The following is a 24,094-nucleotide window of genomic DNA, read 5'->3' as shown; positions in this document are numbered from 1 at the left end:
TCATTCTGTGGCCCAGACGGGATATCATATTCAGCTGTAAAAGTCACAATCACTAGCATCACGCCTGTCCCAGCGCCCAGCATCTCTGCCTCAGGCACCTTTGCCCCAGAGCCAACCCACTCCGCCTCAGGCACCTTTGCCCCAGAGCCAACCCACTCTGCCTCAGGCACCTCTGCCCCAGAGCCAACCCACTCTACCTCAGGCACCTCTGCCCCTGCGCCAACCCTCTCCGCCTCAGGCACCATCGCCCCCGCGCCCGGTATCTCCGTCTCAGGCAACTTCGCATCGTGCTTCACCATCTACAACTCCGGCACCTCTGCCTCCAGCGTCTTCGACTCCGGCATCTCCGCCTCCGACACATCCATCACCTGAGAATCGGAGAGTTCATAAAATGATTACCCCATATGAGAAGATTGATCTACCTGATCCGATGAAGAGGTGGCTTCTATCCTCATCAAAACCAAAGGCATCATCCACTCAGGAATCTCCAGCAAAGGGCGATCTCACGAAAGGGATCGTCAAAGCATTAAGTACCTCACAGATAGATTTCGTGCCTACACTGGATGTTCCTGAGAAATATGAGCATGGCAAGCCATTTCTGCCATCATTTCAACTCTAAGAAGGTCCGTGAGAGATGAGGAAATTCCACGAATGGTACATGAGGGCATGTCACACGAGGCTCTCCATAATCACTACTTATGTCCCCGCTATCGTTTATCTAAGCGGAGACAACTACCTCATGTTGGATTTTAAGGACATACACGCTTTGTTCCGTCTCGAAAAACTTGATGTCAATTCATAAGCGTGTGGTGCCTGTAAGTGCTAACAATCTACCCCTACGTTCATATATGTACCAATGTATGCCATAGAAGCTAATGATTATTGACTTGTTCTGTAGGATGCAATTTAACGATGCGGAAAAGTTGAAGAGGCATGTCGGGTTCATTGATCCACAACGAATTTCCCAACCCAACATGGTCGTGAACATAAGGACTGATGACCCTAGGATTAAGGGGAAGAGTAAAAGGATAAAGCATGGGTCATAAAAGAAGCAACCAAAACAAAAAGGCTCGAAATGTCAACCTACATAGGAAGGGCTATGCTAGAAATGCAGGACAAGGACTGCATCTTCGCTCCCTACAACTTTAAGTAAGTGTGATACGTTATGAATCTAACATAAGTGTTCAACTTAGTTGATCGATCAAGAATCTAACATAAGTATTCATGTAGCGATCACTATATTTGTATAATGCTGATGCCGAAGTCGAGCAGACTTGTGGTCCTTGACTCTGCCAATTTCCAACAAAAATCCTACCAAGATTTCATTGATGTTATACAGAGGTAAAGAAAATCCCCCATACTTAAAATTCTTATAGATTATTTATGAATTGATAATTACTTGTTGGCATTCGAATAGGGCCTACAAGTGGTACGTAACGAAAGGTGGGATACACGATACGGACAAGCCGGATGGGATGACGGTCCGTACACACTTTCCGGTAATAACACACTTCTAATTCTTGTATCCCACTATTAATGACGAAGAGTTTTATTGAACTAACGAATACGTTGCGTTTTTATTTGTAGTGCCACAAGCAAGGTTTCAATAGCGTTCTTTGTGGATACTATGTTTGCCAATTTCTTAGGATAAACGGGAGGTACACAACGAACCCTGAGGACGTAAGTCATCATTGCGCCTGCACATTCTTATTTGGTTATGTTTCTGTTGTCAGTAGTGTTTTAACTCTTTTAGTTGTGTTTTCAATCCAGGCAAGGATGATCCAATGTGCCAACCAAGCTCTCACCAACAAAGAAATCCAAAACGTCCAACATGACATGTACCGGTTTATTATGCACGAAGTCATCCACAAGAACGGCAGATTCTTTGATCGCGGAGGCGAATTAGCTAGTCATCTAAGACTTTGTGTGTGGGAGAGTGACTCTTAGCTATATAGGCTTGTGATGTTGTGAATATTATTGTACTTGTGTTAAATATTGAACTCTGTGATGCTATGTGATGCTATTCATATTGTTATTGAAACTGTGTGAAATCTGGATGGAATAAAATATATTCTAATTATTTTTTTTGAAAGAAATACATACCACAGGCGGTTCTCTTACGGAACCTCCTGTGGAAATCTCTATATCTAAGACGGCAGCTAATGTGAACCGCCTGTGGAATTTCCAGAGGCGGTTCTTTAAGCCAACCGCCTGTGGAAATCGATTTCCATAGGCGGTTGACATTAGGAACCGCATGTGGAAATCTATTTCCACTAACGGCTCGCTTGCCACATAGGTGTTTAACAGATGTTCTTCTTCTACCTACGTGGCAAGTTTGCATCTTGTCAAACACCTACGTGGCAAGTGAGCCGTTAGTGAGCAAGAAAGCGTTAGAGCAAATGGGCTGGGTCTGTACGATGCTGCACGACCGATAGCTTAAGAGGTTCCATGAGGAGAAAGATCTTTCTCCTTGTTTCAGCACCAGGTACCAGCGGCAGCATTTCTTACGTTCAGCTGGACAATTCCTTGTGACCTTCGAGGATTTATTCCTCCTCTACCGTCTTGACAAGCTGGACGTCAATCTATTGAGATGTTGGACACTGTAAGTGTTACTAATCGCGGTCTATGCTTAATGAACTGCCTAACCCATTGATACGCTCATTCATCTACATTACTCTTATATGTAGACTTATGATTCAAGAAGCCAGGACAGAGAATCTGAGAATTGGATTCCTCGACCCACAGATCGTATGTGGGTCAACGATCCAATGGACTCCGGGGGAGGTCGAGAAATACATCGCGGAGTCCATGATCACCCTCTGTGGATCGAAGGATCTTATTCTTCTACCGTACAACTACGGAGACCATTGGATGCTAGTTTGTATCTGTAGGGATCGGTGACGTCCTAAGAGGGGGGGTGAATTAGGACACTTAGAACTAAACCGGCTCAAAAAATAACACAAGATAAACCTATATCAATTTCTATCTAAATATGCTCTAGGTTTATCTAGCATGTCTACTCTACCGATTAAGGAAACTTGCAACCTATCTAGTAAGGTAAATTGCAAGAATGTAAATGCGGAAGTGTAAAGAGGGTAGAGAGAACAAACTCGGCACAAAGATTTTTATCCCGTGGTTTCGATGGCATGAAAGCCACCCCTAGTCCACGTTGGAGCTCCACAAAGGATATGCTCCCGGTCGGCACCCGGGCACGGCCTTTGAGCCACCAAGTCACAAAGACAAGGCCTCTACCCGGATGAGCCACCAAACCACCAAGGCAAGATCTCACCACTAGCCTCTCTTCCGGTTCCTCGCCGCCGTGATCACTTCGGAGCTTGAGCCACAAAGGCAAGGGTCTCCGGGTCCCCGCACAAATACCTTGCCGCCTCTCCACACCAAGTCGGAGGGTCAACAAGCTTAACGGCGAGTCACCAAGACTCCAAGGTGCCGGCGTACCACTTGGTACAAGTTAGGATCACTCCTTGATCCACTCTCTATGCAGCTATCAACTAGCTACACTCTCTCTAGGGCTACAAGCACTAATCACTCTTTAATGGTGTGCTTAATCGCCTTGGATTTGATCACTTAAGTACTTTGGTGGCTTGGATGTCTTCTCAAGTGTACATGAACTTCTCTAGACTCCAGCACCTTCAAATGACTGAGTGAAGGAGTATTTATAGCCTCAAACCCGCCAACTAGCCGTTGCCCCAACGGCTCAAAAAATTGTGAGCACCGGATAATCCTGTGATGATAGTAGTACAAGCACAGGATTATCCTGTAAGTACATCAGAGAAACTAGCCGTTGGAACCCACTCAAACTCAACTATGAGCACCGGATTATCCTGTGATGAGTTAGTTAACACCGGACAAAAGCACCGGATTATCCTATGCCCATAAGTTCATTTTGGAGCTCTCTGCAAAAATTAGTCCGGTGAGTTCATTTTGTGAGCACCGAATTATCCTGTGAGGCACCGGACTTATGTTGATTTGAGCACCGGATTTATGTTGATTTGAGCACCGGATATTCCTCTAAAGCACCGGAGTTATGTTGATTTTGAGCACCGGATTATCCTGTGAGGCAAATTTCAGCACAACTGTATTTTAGGCATAACTTTTCGCTCCGAACTCCGATTTTGATGATCTTGGGCTCTATTGAAATCTTGTGAAGAACTCTACAAAATTATACAGAAATCCAACCCATTTGATCACATCAAAATTCATGGAACAAGTCCAATTCATTCCTTTCTTTGTTCCGGCTTCGGTGACTTCTCTTTTGTTGCATCCATGAGACCTACTAAAGCATATACTTGACAAACATGTTAGTCTTATTGACTATATTATCATTAATCACCAAAATCACATACATGCCCTTATGTAATTTAGGCAATCAACCTAAGGGCATGTTTCCTACAGTATCTATACACACAATCAACACTGCATATACATGGACTGGATGTACTATGACAAAGACAAGTATTTAGATCTGATAGACTTGTTGAACCGGGCGTTCGCGAAATATGTTTTGATGGGCGGGATTGTACGGAATGATAAACACTCGGCGACCCACCAACATAAGTTTCCGGTAACAATTCCTCCATCGCACATCAATTTACCGTTATAATATGCATTCTATAGAACTAAATGTACCGTGCACGAATTTATGCAGTGTCACAGGTAGCCGCAAGGCACCAACGTCTGTGGGTTCTATGTTGCCCAGTATATGCTACAAATCATTGGCTCTAGTCCACCAGTATATCCAGCGGTTAGTGTAATTATAGTATATTAAAATGCATTTTTCATGGTTTTGTCTAACTATTTTAAGTTTCTTCTACAGACATATAAATTTCCTACAAGTAATATCCCGAACGACGATCTCATGTATATTCAAAAAAGGCTTGCCAGTTTCATACTTGGGGAGATCCTAAAGGACACCGGCGAATTTTATGATGTCGAAAACTTTATTCTGCCAGAATGAAGAATGCTTTGCAAATGTCGTGAGGCTTTGTAATATTGACAATTTAATTCTGTTGATGTGTCATGAATTGATAAGTGTGACTTTGTGACATTGAATGTATATATGTTCAATCTACTGTGTGTATGGAGTTTGAATGCAAATGATAAATATATTGTTGTTTGAATGCAAATGATCTGCTGTGTGTAATATATGAATTTAGTACTGCTGTTGCTGTTGTTGTTGATATATCAGTTTACATCCAGTAATGTATGTATTCTGTATTGTATATTTTAACGTATAGACGGCTCGAAGAATACAACCATATGTACAAATGCATTTTACAACAACCCCTATTATATAGTACAGACAGCTCTAATAACAAGCCGTTTGTATTATTACTACATCACAGACGGCTCAGAGCTACGAGCCGTCTGTGATATTACACAGTACAGACGGCTTGTGATTAGAGCCATCTGTACTGTTAATATATCACAGACGGCTCGTGATTTGAGCCGTCTGTACAAATCTTTTCTCTAGTAGTGTAGCCTGGTCCTATTCTTTTTTAGGTAATTGTGCATATAATATTTTCCATGCACTTTCGAGCATGTTACGCTTTATTTCTTCCGCACGGCTCTCCGATTTTCTTCTTGAAGTGCTCGTTGTTCTAGCATGTCACGCTTCATTTCCACCCATTATTCTTCCACAAGGCTCTCCGATTTTCTTGTTGAAGTGCACGTTTTTCTTCTGGAACTGATCGGTTTTCAACAAGGTGATAGGAATTGTTCTAAAAGTAGAACCCATGATTTTCATTGCCGTCCATTTCATCACACTGAAGTTTTCAAACCTATATGTGACATTATTTGTATTATGTAATGTCACACCGTGCGACGAAGCGTGGTCAATCATTTGAGTGGATATAATTAACCTGCTATATATCCCGCCTTTAAGGTCGACGAAGATAGATACCTCACAGACAATAACTGGAGTGGCACACAAAAGATGAAACATCACAATCACACATTAACGTGCACAACAAGTCCGTTTTTCTATTTGCATACAGACCACTCGTCGCGGATGCGACTATTTATCTGCTACATCACGAACTTGAGCTTTTGCAGACGCATTGATTAATTACCACCTCCGTTTCCTTACCCTATGCAACAATGGCTGTATTTGCCATAGCAACGCTGCAGTTGTTGCAGATTCTAGCAGCCGCACCCGTGCTTTCAGATACCTTAGCATCATCGCCCCAAGGCTGCGCCAGCCAATGCGGCAACGTAAGCATACCCTACCCGTTCGGCAGCGGCGCCGGGTGCCACCGCGACGGGTTCAAGCTGTTGTGCAACGAGACGTACCATCCCCCGAAGCTCTTCCTTGACAACACGGGAGTCCTGGTGCTGGAAATAAGTGCTCAGGACGGCACCATGCGCATTGACGGCGGCATACTCAGCTTGCTGGCGGGGAACCAAACCGACGACACCGTGAACCTGGAATGGACGGTGCCTCTCAACGGCAGCCTCTATACAGTGTCTGCGGAGAACATCTTTGCCGTTTTGGGGTGCGGGTTCCGTTTGATGTGGACCGTCCCGGACCCTAATGGAGGAGACGGAACTGCCACCACCTGTTATTCCAATTGCACGCTCGGTCCTCCTGCAATAGCCACCGATGGCACATGCTCTGGAGTCGGTTGCTGCTATTCAGGCTTGTTTGGTTACTCCAATACGTTTGACATTCAGTACTCCACGACTGAAAGAAGCCATACAATGAGCTCAAGCTTGGTCGTGGTCGACAGAGAATGGTGGAGTGAGAAAGAGAATGTCATGGCGATGCAGCAGGCGATTTCGGCGCACTCCTCCAGCCTCGGTGCCTCCGGAGGTGTGCGCCGCGCCGTACCTGGGATTGAAGTCAGCACCGTCGTCAATTGGGTGTTCAGTACGTCGTCATGCGCTGCAGATCGGAATTCTAGTGACTACGGTTGCCTCAGCGACAACAGCGAGTGCCATGACTCCAGCGATACATCAGGGTACATCTGCATGTGCCAGCGCGGGTACCATGGCAACCCTTACATACGACATGGATGCCAAGGTAAGGAACTGCAAATATAATAGACGTTGTTTTAATTCCTGCCTCAATGTGACACTAGTACTATTATTGTTCCAGCAGTCTGTGCATGTTGGTACTGCTCCAGCTAATATCCCTCCCTTTGCGTTCACTTAGAACTTTTGATCAAAATTTTCTTCCACAAATACTTGGCACTTCACGAATTTCTAGATAGACTTTCCTAAAGTACCCCTGTCAATAACAGTCAACCTCCCAACACTACCTACCATGTTACATGTGCCTAAGATATTATTGGGGGTATTTTGGTCATATTTCGTTGCTAAATACAATATCTTTAAAATGCATAACTTGGTCAAAAGTGAGTCATAAACGCAAATGGAGAAAGTACATGCTTCCTAATTCATAACTCATTGGATGCAGATATCAACGAGTGTGCAAGTCCAGGAGAGTACTCGTGCTTTGGCGAATGCATTAATTTGGTAGGATCGTATAAGTGTTCCTGCCCGCGTGGTACCTGGGGTGACCCTCGTAAACCGAGTGGGTGTGCTTCAACAAAAAGGAAATTTCCAGGTAACAGAGCAGTTAACTGTTCATGGCAGATCAATTATTTGTTTCTATCTACACAGATTACCCGAGCAAATGAAATGGGTGATCTAGTTTAAAATTTTGGTTCAGAATATATTTGTTTAATTTTTTTCAATTTGTATCTATCTTTTTTAATTACGAATAGACCTTCAATGAAGGATACAAAACTCCCCCTTTTAACATCTTCAAAAGAAAGCAACAATTACAAGGATCGAAAGATAACATCCCTTGGACTAAACACACAGTCCACTCAGATTTTGATGTGTCGGTTGGCAACGAACATAGATAAAGCGACACTGATATTTGTAGATTAACAGTGTCATTTGTCAAATTGACACAAATAATCTTATATGTGTTGTCTCCAAATCTAAACCGTCACTGATAATAACATAGATAAAGCGGAGGTGCTGGTGGTGGAATTGAAACTGGTGAGATTGTGGGAGCTCGAGGTACTGGTGAGAAACTTATATGTGTGTTGGTTCCAAGACAATGTCACACTTGCACCACTGGATTATTCATTCGATTGCAAGTCCTAGAGTTGTGACATCGTCATTTGGGGGCACACCCAACACGACACCAACAAATTTGTCATGTACATTGTCCACCTTGACCTTTGCATAAAGTGGTGCTATCGGGGTGTTGTGCAAAACCATTCCTTCCATGCATGGATGAGGCATGCCCATTGCAGCCTCAAGGAAAATGTTCATGTTTGTCGTATTGGGCTTGCACGGTGTGCGCTATTGTATGTCATTAACAGGATAATGACCTTGGTCGTCCCCAATTTCGGAAGAGGCATGGACACATAGCTACTTTGATGAGCAGAGGGGATGGTTAGTAAAATGCTGGCTCGAGATTGGCTTAGGGCTTGATTTCGTCATTCTTGTATTATTTTTTTATCTATTATGTACTTCAGTTACTATAACATTGCTTTGCTTCATCCTTTCTTGATCCCCTTCATCGCATTCGGTTTTGGTTCTCTTCCGGTTTCTGTAAGAGTAGGCATGCTCTATGAGTCCGTTAGTACAGGTTTTCCTAGACCCAATGCCTTCCATGCGACCAAGGTGCTCCTTGTTTCCTATGGTTGTAGTTAGTTTGTCTTTCTCCCCTGGAACAAGTCTTGAGAAGCTGCTCCTAAATTTTTTTCAGATACTTCTAGGTCTCCTGACACTTAGAAGGATAGGCAACCACCGGGAGTGATATTTTCTGTCCCCAGCACCTTGTACTTGGCTTGCTATAGGAGTCTTGCCAATGGTGATGTCCAAGTCTATTTATTTGTTTCTACTTTCTGCCTCTCTCGCTCATTGGCAGCCTTCCCTGTAGCCACCCATATATGGCCTGTTTGTTTGATCTTCTGCTTTTGACTTCTCTGAAAAGCTGTGCTTTTAGCTTTTCTGAAAAGTTACTTTTGGAAATAGGCTGTTGGCTTCTATAATAAATTTTTGGCTTCTCAGCACATAACTTCTCAGAAAAGCTACTCTCAGCAAGCTTCTCAGCTTTTAGTTCATTTTCCTCAGAAACAGCTTCTGGCTTCTCCATAAGCCACTTCTCAGCAAACCCGTTTGTTCTGGCTTCTAGCTTCTGGGCTTCTGACAGAAGCAGAAGCCAGAAGCAGCTGGAAACAAACAGGCCCATAGAATCGGTTGGGGTAAGCATTCTTCTTCGCGATAGCCGCATGGTCCTCACTCAAACTTATTTCTTTCTTCTGTCTGCTTTTGCACCACAAAGTAAGTTCAGAACTGTTGCAATTTTGGATGTTCCTTTACTATCTACTGATTATGCTCCACATAATCACAATTTAGTCCTTTTACACAGTATAGGAACTTACACACAGGTTAGTTTTCTCTTTCTTGGGCACAATATAGGAAGCTGGGGGAAGTTAAAGTCAGCATTATTTCCCGGTATCTTTCGGATGTAGCTTGGTCAAGGTTTTCATATCCTCTAGGTCCCTTTGAGTCTTGAGTTCATCCTTTGTTTTGTCAGGGATATTTAATAAGATACCAATCAAACTATAACATGCATTCTTCTTTACATGCTTGATGTCGATGCTATGTCGAACTATCGGGTCCTTCCAATAAGTTATGTCCTATAATATTGATATCATCTTCTAGAGGGCTTCTCACGGGTCTACGTCAATTCATTATTACTACATCATTTTCCCAGAACACTAAGAACCATAACCATATCATATACCTCTCCCCATCTATGAGCCCTTGGAGCCAAACCGTCCTTCGTTGTATTGTTGTCTCATACTATGGTATGGGTGTGTCCTGTGAAGAAACCTACAATTACATATGTACATAGATTTCTTTGAGTTGTTCAACCACACACTCTCGGTTTCATATAAGCACTAAGGCCAGACTTTGCCTCCATTAATAGTATGTTCTGATAGGTTATCAAGAGTAGGCAAATCATTAATGGTGCAGATTAGCATGGCCCATGGAGTCAAGTTTTGTTTTTTTACTCATCACATACATGTACACCATTATTCCACAATATTACAAGATTATCTACCAATTGATTAAGGTATACTCAAATATCATTACTAGGCTGTCTTCACCCATGTATAAGTAGTGGTATATAATTAGACCGGAGAAAAAAAAAGCCCAACCCAAATAAAGCCCCAGCCTAGCCTAAGCCCTACACAATTTCAGCCCGCCTAGGTAGGCCTGCTGGCTGTGGTGGACGTACAGGCCCGGACAACAAAATGGTAGCAAAAAACATCACGCCGACCTAAACCTAGCCCAAAACATTTAAATTATTGGGACACCGAATACTAGTTCGATTAATGTCACAGTCGCATCGCTAGGAACCCAGGAACGCACACCTCTCTCTTGCATCACCATGGGGAAGCGCTCATCGATGAACACGAAGGACCTCCACCACAGCTATACTAGCAGAAAATTAATTTGTATTGACGGTTTGGAAATTTTGTACGGGATATTTTTTTAATCGTTTGTAGAAAAGAGTATGTATAAATCAGATTTGTACAGACGGTTTTTGAACCGTCTGTATAAATTATTTGTATGCTCATTATTAGAACCGTTTGTACTAAGTTTTCTGAGGCTAAAAAATCTAAAAAAATATTTTTCCTATCCACACCAACCCTCTATATTATTATGTAGACGTGGTCGTAAGTCACACGATTTTTCACAAAAAATACCACGAGTGCGTTTTTAGAGTCAAACCCACAACCTCTAACCTCGCGCGAACCTTCCTTACCGTCTCGCCTGATATTGATTACTGACCATTGTATGAAAATAATCTATATAAGATATACGCTCAAAACAAATGGAACACTAGTTTAGAACCGTCTGTACTGTTCTTTTTTTACACACGGTTCTAATTTGGAACCGTCTGTACTATTGCTATCAATAGTACAGACGGTTCCAAATTAGAACCGTCGCTACAAAAAGAAACAGTAAATACGGTTCTAAACTAGTGTCCAAATATCTAAATGTCCAACGCTTTTCATTTAGTGTCCAAATGTTTAGAAATTTACTCTAAACTAGAACTGTCTATACTATTACTATAGACGTTTGTAGTTTGTAACAGTTTGTACTATAACGTTGCCATTTTCTCATACGGTTCTAGTTTGGAGTCGTCTGTGGCACTCTTTGTACAGGTAGTTCTATAGATCCATCTGTACAGAGGTGTCCTATTAAATAGATTCTGTAGTAGTGCTATCTGATGTGGGCTGAAGCATTGTTGAATTGGTCAAACCACATATCAGGGGTCTAAGACCAGCTAGGGGGTTATTTAAGCTGGTATGAATAGTTGTGGGTAGTAAAACGAGTCAAAGTTTTTGTATGGGAGGTTAGACGGACAAAGTGAATTGGTAGAGGGAGTAAAATGGAACATTTACGAGTTTTTATACATTGGTTCACCAAGAAAAGTTCTCATGGCAAATTCTTGCCAATGTCTTACTTTATGTATATTAGCATCTAATGGTTGCTGATTAGTAAAGATTTGGACACTAAATGAAAAGCCAGGTGTTTCTGGTTAGTAAATGGTTCACTAAATGAGAAGCCAGGTGTTTTTCTTCTTTTTGGGACACTGGAAAACATATCTATGTGAGCCAGATGTTTTTCTTCTTTTTGGGACACTTGCTAACATATCTCTTATTTTCTAACATATCTTAACCGCACATCATTGATATGCCCTCCCAAATTAAGGGTTAGATCATCTACTTTTTGTGACAATTTTTAGCAAATTTCTATTTTTTCCTTGGAGCTTTGAACCACCCGTTATCAGATTTTATTACGTAACAAGTTTACTATTGCTCAGTTTGCGTGGAAGTGTTAAACTACGTATATTTCTATGAACTAGAGTTTTGGCCGTTATATAACTTTAACAAATTTTATTTTTATACACCTATACACATGTAGCAATTATTTTATATTTTGGTTAAATATATACTGTTATAATAAAAGTTTAGATCTTTTTTCTAGACATTTTCTGACTTAGGGAGATATAGGCTCTGTTTGTTTCTGCTTATCAGCAGCTTCTGCTTCTAAGAAAAGCTGATAAGCTAATAAGCTGAAACAAACGTTAAACTTATTTGCTGGCTTATGGCTTCTCTGATAAGCTATTTTTGATGAAATAAACTAAAAGCTGATAAGCTGGCTGAGAGTGCATTTTCTGAAAAAATGGTATGCTGAGAAGCTAAAACTTAAGCCCATAAACCAAATCATTTATCTCAGAAGCCATAAGCAGCTTTTCAAATAAGCACATTTTTAGAAAAGCCTATGAATTTCAGCTGCGCCAAACAGAGCCATAGGCACACAGACAGATAGATAGAGTTGTCAAATGTGCCAACTGATATATCTCAAAATTTCCAGTTGCATTTTAGTGAAACAACATTCAATTATTTTGCAGGATTTGTTGTTGTGATATCGATATGCGGCGGCATAGCTGTCCCACTAATAATCATTGGTGCTCTATTTGTAAGACGAAAGCTTAGAGGTTGGAAAGCTAGGAAGTCGAGGGAATTCTTCTTCAAGCAAAACCGAGGATTGTTGTTGCAGCGGCTTGTGGACAAGGACATTGCCGAAAGGATGATCTTCACCTTAGAAGAACTTGACAAGGCAACAAATAAGTTCGACGAGGCTCGAAAACTTGGAGGTGGAGGCCACGGCACCGTCTACAAAGGCATTTTGTCTGATCAACGTGTTGTTGCCATCAAGAAGTCCAAAATTGTCATTAAGAGAGAGATAGATGATTTCATCAATGAGGTTGCCATCCTTTCTCAAGTAAACCATAGAAATGTGGTGAAGCTTTTTGGATGTTGTCTTGAGACAGAAGTTCCGTTGTTGGTCTACGAGTTCATTTCAAATGGAACTCTTTCCGATCATCTTCATGTTCCTACTCCGCTATCATTGTCATGGAAAGAGAGAGTAAGAATAGCCCTTGAAACTGCAAGATCTCTTGCTTATCTGCACTCTGCTGCTACAATATCGATAGTACATCGAGATATCAAGTCTACGAATATACTACTTGATGAACGACTCATAGCGAAAGTATCAGATTTTGGAGCCTCTCGGGGCATCCCCATTGATCAAACTGGAGTGAACACTGCTGTTCAAGGAACTTTTGGGTATTTGGATCCAGAGTACTACCACACATGGCGACTCACCGAGAAAAGTGATGTATACAGCTTTGGTGTAATACTTGTTGAGCTATTAACAAGGAAGAAACCATCTGTCCGCATGTCATCACCTGGAGCAAGTCTAACTGCAGAATTCATATTGCTAGTGAACCAAGACAAAATTTCCGAGATATTAGACCCACAAGTCATTGAGGAAGGGGGAGAAGAAGCCAAAGAAGTTGCAGCGATGGCGGTGATGTGCTTAAGCCTACATGGTGAAGATAGGCCCATGATGAGGCAAGTAGAGACGAGACTTGAAGCACTGCAAACTGGAGCACCCGGTGTTGGAAACAGTGTGGGAACTGATGGGCCTATGCTTATACTAAATAATCCTTCATTGGAACAGAACAATACCAATGCGAGAGAGAATTTGAGCAGGAGATGCAGTATTGAGGAGGAATTCTTGTGTTCAATGAGTTTGCCTCGGTGACATATGGCTCCCATCCAAAACCAAAATCTTTATGCACTTTTGTCGTTCGTAGTTCTTTCAGTAAGCAACCACAGTCGCATGCTTGTTGTTACCTAAACTACCTTACAAATTTGGAGCACCCTTATTTCTCTCTTGTTTATAATTCCATTTTTTCTCTTCGTTTCACTATACTCTTTTATAAGAGTGTGTGCTTGCATGTTATCACTTGGTTGCAACTTACCATATTGTCCCTAACATACACAGAAGAAATATCAAGCAAAGATAAGGTGGGCCAAAAAGTTGTGCTGTAATTTTACATGCACTATGTGAAAAAAACACATCAGTGAGGGATGGTAATCATCATTAGTGATGGGTAACGCACTCGTCACCCTGAACGCGTCACTGATAAGAGGTCATTAGTGACCGGTCGTAACCGTGACTCATCACTAATATTCAGTCATTAGTGACGGGTCAAGATTATGACCCGTCACTAATCACTGATGAACGTTTTTTGCGTTTTTGGATAAGAAAAAAGTCAAAAAAAATTCCACCCGAGCCATCCCAATGCAGGCCCATCGCGTTCAAACTGTTTTTATACTCTGCGTTCCGTGGGAATGGAACCCGCGACGTCCCCTCGCGCGCATAGCATTTTTACCACCTCACTTATCACGTAGTTATGATAGAAACTAGATATTTTATCATTTTAACCTTCTTTGCTGAATGTCATGAGTGACGGGTCAGAACCGTGACTCGTCACTAGTGATGTGTTAAGATTATGACCCATCACAAATGACCGATGATTAGTGACGGGTAGTAATCTTGGCCCGTCACTAATGACTGATTTTGCCAAATTTCATCGAGGGTTATAATTTACATATAAAATTTTTCTTCATCCAAATTTGTACAAATATTTTATGAATTTCTGAATATTTCAGGCAAACGATCGCAATTTAATAGGTGATCTGGAGTGTTTTCGGTAAAACGGGTATAACTTTTGCATATAGACTCCGATTTCGACATTTTTTGACTCTACGGATATCTACAGAAAAAGTTACATCAGGTTCAGCAAATTTTTCGAGGCCAAAAACGACCTGAAAGATTGAGTTCTCGCACCTAAAGTTTCTACACTATTTTCGGAATGCGCATTTGTGTCCATAGCCACCCTTTACATCAAACTTGAGTAGAAATGTATAATGATTCCTATTCTAGTGCTGATGAGGTGAGAAAAAATAAGAGAAAAATAATAGAAAAAATAAAAAAGTATAGCATCATGCTATGCACATATTGCTACGTGTATAGGCATTCTACGCACAATTGCTATGTGTATACACTTTACTTTGTTTCATAGGTATTCTAATGACAATCCTAGTTCCAGATTCTTTGCAGCTCACAACATGTAGTAATCAATAAACACATTTCTCTAACTTAAATTAAACACCATGTAACCTCACACCTCCCAAGAGCTTGGCTGCCAAAAACATCAATATTTAGCCTCTTTTGGACACTACGGTGCTCAACATTGTCAATTTCATGTACATCAAACAACAATCTCATGTACTAGATACTAACCAAAACTCAAATTAAGGCATCAAACAAACAATACCATCATGTAACCGAAACTGAGCCAAGTATTTATGAATACCATCATTAGTGACGAGTCACAACTTGACCTGTCACTAATAACTGGCCTAGGATGACCCGTCACTGATGAGTTGGTCATTCGTGACAGGTTATAACTTTACCCGTCACTATTATCATCAGTGACATGTCATGTTACGACTCGTCACTGATGACCACTCATTAGTGACGGGTCTTTGTCGGGTCCCGATCAGATGGCATATTAGTGATAGGTTGTAACATGACCCGTCACTAATGGATCTTTAGTGACGGGTTATGACGACCCATCACTAATTTCATGTCTTCTTTGTCTGTTTTTCACCTAGTGATGATTACTATTTTGCGGATTCGAGAGAAACTCACGGCTTTGAATTTATGTATTGAGTATGTAATTCTGAATATAATAATTGTGGGTGTGCCATTATACAAAGTATACGAAAGATGAGAGGACGATGTAATGAAATCTGTAAACTTTATTAATTCGTATCGAATTCATAAAGTACATTTTTCGATTACAAAGTTTTACTCCACAAACGCACACTCTATCTGATTTATGATTTTCCAACGACTGCTTCGTCTTGGTTCGCGGGGCTTCATGAAGCTCTCCGGTTGATTATGCCTATTTTCGGGTTACCTCTGATTAAGCTACGCGGGCGATTGTCATATCGAGGTCGTCTCTGAGTCTACAAAGCTATAGTCACATGCAACAAAGACAGAGCAAAGTGATAACATTATAAATCAAAAGCAATAAAGAAAATAGCATGAGCTTTTTGGACTGTTTATGTATCCCGGATCATCATCGGCCGTGTATAGGCCTCAGAATTGTGTATGTATGAAGAGGTGGGTCAGGACCACGACACGACGTGTAGCTTCGACTGAAAGTGGCAGCGAGGCCACGACCAGGAGCTCTACGCTGTGCTTGACTCACTAACCTCCTCTTCGAACCTCGAACTTGTCCTCATCGGTCGTCTCCGAAGGCAACAGGCAACGAGCCACACAGGCAAAAGCCACAAAGGCGTGGTGATAACAGTGGGCATGAAGGCTCCTACCGCAATGGAACATATATTCTCTGCGATCAGCATGATCGGAAAGCCACACATGCATTAAGCCACAAAGGCAAGGTTATAACCGACTCTCCATAACAATAGAAGGGCTCATAGCAGCAGAGCCACATCTAGCCAACATAGGTAACCAGCATGATAGCAAAAAGGGCAGGAGCAACAATAGAGTAGGCTCGAGCCTCATGAGCATTGGCAACAGAGAAGGCAACAAAATCTCCAAGAGGCCTCCTCACATTGTAGCAGTAGCAGTATAAAGGAGAAATAGCTAGGGGCGAAGCCAGCCGTGGAGATCACCGGGGTCATCACCCTTACGACGATGGGGTCAGCAACACTGATGAACAGTAATTTCTATAGGATTTACACAATTTCGTCGGGGTCGCGTGACCCCGATGGCCAAGGGTAGCTTTGCGCCTTGAAATAGCATGTCTTGATCGACAACAGCCCCACATAGCCGGCTAATAGCACTGGTCAAGCAAGAGCAAGCTCCAACACCTCAACACAGAACAAAAGATCGATTTTCCTCAACCCCAAAGTAGCAGGCCACAGAAACAACACCAGGGTACCGTACACATCATAGCAGCCCTTGATCGGCAAGAAGGAGATAGCAGCCGGTCAGCATGCCAACATCGCAAGTATATGCCTACACGGGCTTCACAGACCGAGGTAATGACTGGGAACTGCAAGCTAAATAGCATGCGGCCAGAAGCCGGGATTCAACGACGCACGGCCGGAGCGCGTAGCTTCAATGGCACAGGGTGGAGCCCGGACATACATGGCACAACGACCAGTGACAAACATCATCATAGAAGGAAAACCCAGGGGTACACTATGTTCAAGTATGCACAGATATGAAAAGGGCAAAACCACAGCGGCCGGGCCTAAATGAGGCACAACAACACGCAACAAAAATGGGGGGTAGCATCACGGCGCTATGGCCAGTCACATAAACAACACCTCAGCATGATGGCACGAGAGACAGGAAGACAACAGCACGGCGACCAGGCTAGCAGCAACACAACGGCAGGCACACGTGCACGAAGATGACACAAGGCTTCACAGCACACGACGGTAGCACCGGCTTCGACAACACGCAGCCGGGGCACAGGCTTCAACAGAATAAGGCCGGGGAACAGGCATCCATCGACATGCGGCCGAAGCATAGGAGTCAGCGGTGCGTGTGTAGGGAATCTAGGGATCAGTGTGACGTTCCAAAAGAAGAGGATGAATTAGAACACTTAAAAATCTAATTGGTTCTAAAAATTTCACCAGAAAAATCTATATCAATTTCTATCTAAATATGCTCTAGATTTATTTAGTGTGTTTACTTTACCGCTCAAAAGGTTTGCAACCTATGATTAATTCTCGCAAACTACTCTAGGAAGGTAAATGCGTAAAGGTAGATTACAAGTATGTAAATGCAGAAATGTAAAGATGGTAGAGAGAGCAAACTCGGCACAAGAGATTTTTATCCCGTGGTATCGATGACACACAAGCCACCCCTAATCCACGTTGCAGCTCCACAAAGAATATGCTCTCAGTCACCAAAACTCTTACGGTCACGGCTCTTGAGCTACCAAGCCACCAAGGTAAGGTCCAAAGCACGATGAGCCACCAAGGCAAGGTCTCACCACAAACATCTCTTTTGGTCACTTGTACGCCATCTTCACTTCGGAGCTTTAGCCACCAAGGCAAGGGCCTCCGCGTCCCCGTACACACTTCTTGATGCCGCTCCATATCAAGTCGGAGGGTCAACAAGCTTGATCCACCAAGGCTCAAGGTGCTGGCGAGTCACCAAGACTCTAAAGTACTGGCGTACCTCTCTAGACAAGGTTGGATCACTCCTTGAACCACACTCTAGGTATCAACACCTAGCAACACTTCTCTCTAGGCATATTAGCACTTTGATGGCTTGGATGTCTTCTCAAGTGTATATGTGCTTCTCTAGACTCCAGCACCTTCAAATGACTGAGTGTAGGTGTATTTATAGCCTCAACCCCGCGGACAAGCCGTTGCCCCAACGGCTCAACTTTTCTGTGTACTTGTTGAGGGTCTAGTTTAAACAGATTGTACTCATCGGACCATCTGGCGTGTATATCATCCACAAAATAGCCGTTGGAACTCCACTCAAAACCATTCTGAACACCGGATATTTCGGTGTGTTCACCAGCTACAGCGCCGGACCATTCGGCGTGTACACTTGAGCCAAACCACGCCACTTCTCTCTGTGCAAAATACTCCGGTGTTGCCAATCTTCATCGCCGGGCATTTGAAGGTTTATTGACGGGCCCTTTACTCCATAAATTAAGGAAACAGCAACAACAACTCTCGCCGGCAACATATTTCAGTTGGTTCTTGTTCGAAACCTACTATATCCTACTATATCAATCCAATTATTATTGCCAGTTTTTTACATGAACCGACTACAACATATTTCAGTTGGTTCTAACTATAACCCGACTGTATTAGTCCAATTATTTCAATCAGTTTGTGACATTAACCACTGTAATGTAACTTATTATACACCTACTATAATAGCCCATTAGTATAGTCGGTTCTTTGCTAGGTGGCTAGTTTCAATCGGTCTGAGCTGAGGAACTGATTGTAATACCTTTAGTATTGTCGGATAAAAAAATTCAACTGTAACCTACCCATGGAAAAATCATTTATATAGTAGTGACTGTAATCTGATTGTATTGGGAAGGCCGTTTATTAGTTGATCATCAAACCGTCACTAATCTTCTCCTGCGTGCAGTAGCCACTTATTATCTTCATTGCATTATTGAATAATCTCTCTTCCTCAACACCGACTTGGCTCACTGGTCATTTTTTTTTGCTAAGAAGCCGATCAGGCACTCAAAGCATGCATGTCTCCTTTTTTTTTGCGGAACGAGGCAGGAGCTCTGCCGTTTCTATTAAAAGGAGAAGCAACAAAGTTTTTTTACACGACGACCACCCTGACTATCTAGACAGCACAGGGTGTGGTAAAAAGAATAGGACAAATCACATGATGCAGATACAACACTAGGAAGGGCGACACATTAGGCATCTAGGAACAACACCCTACGTCTTTGATTTACATCCTCCACGATGAGATTTGATACCACATCCAGCTGCCTTACTTAGTTCTAGAAATCTTGGCAGCGTATGGAGGAGAGCACCGAATTTACAAGCGTTAGACGTCCGGCCTTGGACAGTAGACGCCCTTTCCATCCTGGTAGGCGGGCCCCTGTTTTCTCAATGAGTAGGTGCGCATGGGCCCTTGCGAGCCTACGGGTGTGGAGTTGAAGGCCTAGGTAACGGCACGGGAAGTGTTTGATCTCACCAGAAAATGATGAATGAGCTAATGGACGTTGACCTGATCACATCTGATGGGGTGGATGGAACTTTTGTGAAGATTTGCCACCAGGCCGGTGGCAAGGCCGAAGGAGTGTAGAATGTGGCAAATGGCTTGTATTTCGGCTGGATCTAGATTAACGAAAATTGCTGCATCATCGGCATAAAGGGATACTCGCAGCTTGACCGGTTGGCCCCCAATAGCCAGGATGCCCTGCTCTGTGGCTTGTTCGATGATGCGATGTAGAGGGTCAATAGCCATTATGAACATCATCGGGGATAGTGGATCACCCTGGAGGACAACCCCCCCCCCCCCCCCGGGTCCGTGGATGAACCGGTCCCCTGGCATGCCATTTAGCAATGTGCGGGAAGTCGCCGTGCCGAAGAGGATGGAGATCCACTCACGCCATCGATGGTTGAACCCTAGACGATGTAGAAGCTCAAGGAGGTAACCCCAGTTTAAAGAATCAAAGGCTTTTGCAATGTCAAGTTTTAGAAAAAGGGCAGGCGTCTTGGATCTATGGAGGCAACATGTGACATTCTGGACGTATAGGAAGTAGTCTTGGATACAACGTTTCTTGATAAATGCACTCTAGCTGGATGGGATGATGTCATCTAGATGCGGCGGAGGGTTGCAAAGATGGTTTTAAAAAAAACTCTGTCTATGGCTCTTATACTCATAGATGGATTTGTACAAAAATTATCTATGACTCTTACAACTCACAGATGGTTTTACAGAAAATCCGTCTGTGTGTGTCTCTATTACACACAGAGTTGTAACCATCTATAATAAGGTTGATATCATAGACCCTTTTGCAGAGACGGAACCAATAACTGTCTGTGATAGGGATCAAAATCCGTCTGTAATACCCCTTCACTACTACAAAAACTATTTTTAGAGGCAAGTGGTAACCCATTTACAAAGACGTTTACCCACTCGCCTCTGGTCGAAGGCCTGTAGAAATAGACGATTTCCACATGCGCAAAAAAGACCGCCCATGGAAACTGATTATCACAGACGGTTCACTTAAGGAACCGCATGTGCTAATATCTATTTTCATCAGTGGTTCCTTAAGCAGACCACCTGTGACAATCGGTTCCCGAATCGATATTTTTTTGTCCAAATAAAAGCGAAATTTTTTGGCCCCACCAGGCACCCCCGCAGCCGCGACGTTGCAAGTCACAAGTCACGAAATACACGTGCGTGCGGTTCTTCGCACTCGAACTCGAAACCTCCCAGCTCACGCAAACCCTCCTTACCATCCCACCACAAAACTATTAGTAATACTAATAGCATATGCAATTATTTTGTTATCTTCTATCTAAAACTTTAAACGATTATTTGGTTATATTAATGACTTCAAATATTAAAAAGATTTCAACTACAAAGTTGAAGACCTCATCGAGAGCCACAATTTTCATATAAAGTTTGTCTTCATATGACTTCGTATGAAAAAATTATGATTTTTTTAAGATTAGCTATATTTATTACCATAGGCAGTTCCTTATATGAACCGCATGTGATAATCATCATGTCTCTGGAAATGATATTTTACATAGGCGGTTCATATAAGGAACCGTCTTTGGTAGACGGTTCACATAAGGAACCGCCTTTAAAAATTTATTTTCATAGACGGCCCGAAACTATAGAGGGGCCCCGCCAACTGCTCAAGCAAGTTTTCATATGAGTCGCCTGTGAAAAGGCACCCTAGGTGTCCAGAAAAATAGTTTTTGTAGTAATGCTTTCTGAGGTAGTGTAAAAACAAGCACCGGCGCTGCAACCTGGGAGGGTATGCGGCGTCAGCTTCATTCTCGATGGTGCAGGGCTCATGCTCGTAGAGAACCGGGCCACCGACGATGATCTAGTGTAATGAGGATGTGTAAACAAGGCGCTCAGGGAGCCGTGGAGGATCGTGTCGACGAGCGCACTGTGTCACCACGATATAATAGGAGGAGAGGAGCATCAGCGGGTTGGCAAGGTGACTCATACCGATATATGATTAAAAAAAATAGAGAAAACCCGATTTGAAGATGACCAGGAAAAAGTCTAAGTTATGGTCGATTTATGGATCGGCGACATGAACACTACAGGCTGCGTAGCCCGAGGAGAGATCATGAAGATCGGATCACCTCCTAGGGGTGGTGCGGTAGAAGCTATGGAGGCGGTGGCTCGTGAACGGCGCCGACCTGATACCATGAGGGTGGAAATAATTCACGCGATAATTATGGATGTATTGTATTGAGTCTCATGGGTTATTTATATAGAATAAATGACTATAGTTTCAATCTCAAGCATTCCTAGAGATAAAACTAATGTTATCTTACCATAACAGCTGTATCGTTACCATATGCTCTAACACAAGGTGACAATTTATACGCTGACAAGGGAAATTAATGAAGTTCCATTTTTATTGCACGTTTGGGAACAATTTGGAATATTACATTGGTAGATAAATTATTAATCTGGACAATAAGAAATATACGTAAATTGAACACAGGGCCGGCCCTGAGATTTTAGTGGCCCGAGTCAAAACTAAAAGCGAGGCCCCATTGAACATAAATATTGAAATATTTATATATTAATTACAAAGATAATATTCTGAGTAGAGTCCACGAGTATTTACGATAAGCTTGAACAACTTAGAATGCATTTGTTACAGTAAGCTGGAACAAAATTATCGTAAATGCTGAATAAAATTATGAGGGATCAGAGTACATGCACGTATGCTTGAGTTATTGCATGCTAGCTAGGCAGAGATACTCATATGCCTATGTACAACTTGCTGCGTGCAGCTCTAGTTACTCATCGGTACATGCAATAGTTAGCTTGCAACCATAGTAGCTTTGGAGCTATCTGCTCGCAGGTGCCAGCATCGTAGTACAAACGCTGGAACCATTGATCGCTGGAGTAAGTGAGGACCTTTCTATATTTCAAACGTGTGATCTCAACAAGGGTTGGATCCATTTAAGGTGAAGTAGAAACTATAGAGCGGAAAAACTAGCGACGAAAATTCATATGGCAATGGGTGATGCATGTCCTCGATCGAAGCTGCGGGCATGCGGCACGCCTTGGAGTCGTGGTCCCACGAAACGCAAGAAACTAGACTGTCTATACGGAAGAAAACATGAAACAGGCAAATAGCCAAATAGGCTAGACAGACAGGTCACTTGAATTTTTATGTACCAGAGGAACCAAACTACTTGCGTCCTACCGTACGAACTACTAAGCCTAGCTGCTACTTTACACCTAGTTCTATCTGTTATCGTACAGACTATTAGGTATGTATATTATACACAGATACATGAAGAGAACCCCCTCGATTTTGGGGGGCTCAAGGCGGCCGCCCTCCTTGACCGCCCTCAGGATCAGCCTTGATTGAACACTTGAGGAGTCACAACCCCTTAATTTTACTTCAACGACACGTTGTTTAATTTGTCCTCTCCCTCGTCAACTTCCATTGACCTTTCTACAGTTGGTCCGGACTTCTCCTGGGGATGGGTCTGTCAACAGCATAATGAACTAGGTTTACATAAGGAACCGTCATTGAAAATGACGTTTTACATAGGCGGTTCTTTATGTGAACTACCCGTAATAATCATCATATTTTCAGAGACAGTTCACATAAGGAATCGTCTGAGGTAATCATCCTATTTACAGAGGCGGTTCACATAAGGAACCGTTTTTGAAAATTTATTTCCACAGGCGGCCCGAAACCACAGGAGGTCCCCGCCAACTGCTCAGGCGGTTTTTCATATGAGCCGCCTATAGATAGGCACCCTAGGTGTCCTGAATTTTTTTTTTGTAGTAGTGCTTTCTGAGGTAGTGTAAAAACAAGTGCCGGCGCTGCAACCTAGGAGGGTATGCGGGGTTGCCGGCAACGATGATCTTGTGTAATGAGGATGTGTTAACAAGGCGCTCGGAAAGCCATGGAGGATCGTGTTGACGAGCGCACTGTGTCACCATGGTGTAATCGGAGGAGAGGAGCATCAGCAGGTCGGCAAGGTGACTCATACCGATCTATGGTTAGAAAAAAATAGAGAAAACCCGATCCAAAGATGACCAAGAAAAAATCTAAGTGATGGCCGATTTATGGATCGGCGGCATGAACACTACAGGCTGCGTAGCTCGAAGAGAGATCATGGAGATCGGATCATCTCCTAGGGGTGCTGTGGCAGAAGCTATGGAGGGGCGGCTCGTGAACAGCGCCGACCTGATACCATGAAGCCGGAAATAATTCATGTGATAATTGTGAATGTATTGTACTGAGTCTCATGAATGGTTTATATAAAATAAACGGTAGCTTGGAACTCAAGCAATACTTAGAGATAAGACTAATGCTATCCTACCATAATAGTTGGATCATTACCATATGCTCTCACACAATGTGACAATTTATACGCTGACAAGGGAAATTAATGAAGTTCCATTT

At 42.8% G+C, this 24,094-nt stretch overlaps 1 protein-coding gene across 1 annotated transcript; it reads left to right on the top strand.

Moving 5' to 3' along the window:
* Positions 1-6,057: 6,057 nt before the first annotated feature.
* Positions 6,058-13,839, top strand: LOC133903859 (wall-associated receptor kinase 3-like). Its single transcript, XM_062345331.1, has 3 exons — positions 6,058-7,039; positions 7,436-7,585; positions 12,476-13,839. Exons 1-3 carry the CDS (start codon positions 6,118-6,120, stop codon positions 13,672-13,674), a joined length of 2,271 nt encoding a protein of 756 aa, XP_062201315.1. The 5' UTR covers positions 6,058-6,117; the 3' UTR covers positions 13,675-13,839.
* Positions 13,840-24,094: the final 10,255 nt, after the last annotated feature.

This window comes from Phragmites australis, chromosome 21, assembly GCF_958298935.1.
Source record: "Phragmites australis chromosome 21, lpPhrAust1.1, whole genome shotgun sequence".
Lineage (NCBI taxonomy): Eukaryota > Viridiplantae > Streptophyta > Magnoliopsida > Poales > Poaceae > Phragmites > Phragmites australis.
Note: the sequence above shows the minus strand (reverse complement) of the source record. Positions and strands in the feature narration are given on the sequence as shown.

What these genes read in the sequence shown, in the direction of transcription:
- LOC133903859 (XM_062345331.1), top strand. Translation starts at nt 6,118, where the DNA reads ATGGCTGTATTTGCCATAGCAACGCTGCAGTTGTTGCAGATTCTAGCA. An exon ending in CATACGACATGGATGCCAAG is followed by an intron (nt 7,040 to 7,435) that starts GTAAGGAACTGC and finishes CATTGGATGCAG; the next exon opens with ATATCAACGAGTGTGCAAGT. An exon ending in AACAAAAAGGAAATTTCCAG is followed by an intron (nt 7,586 to 12,475) that starts GTAACAGAGCAG and finishes ATTATTTTGCAG; the next exon opens with GATTTGTTGTTGTGATATCG.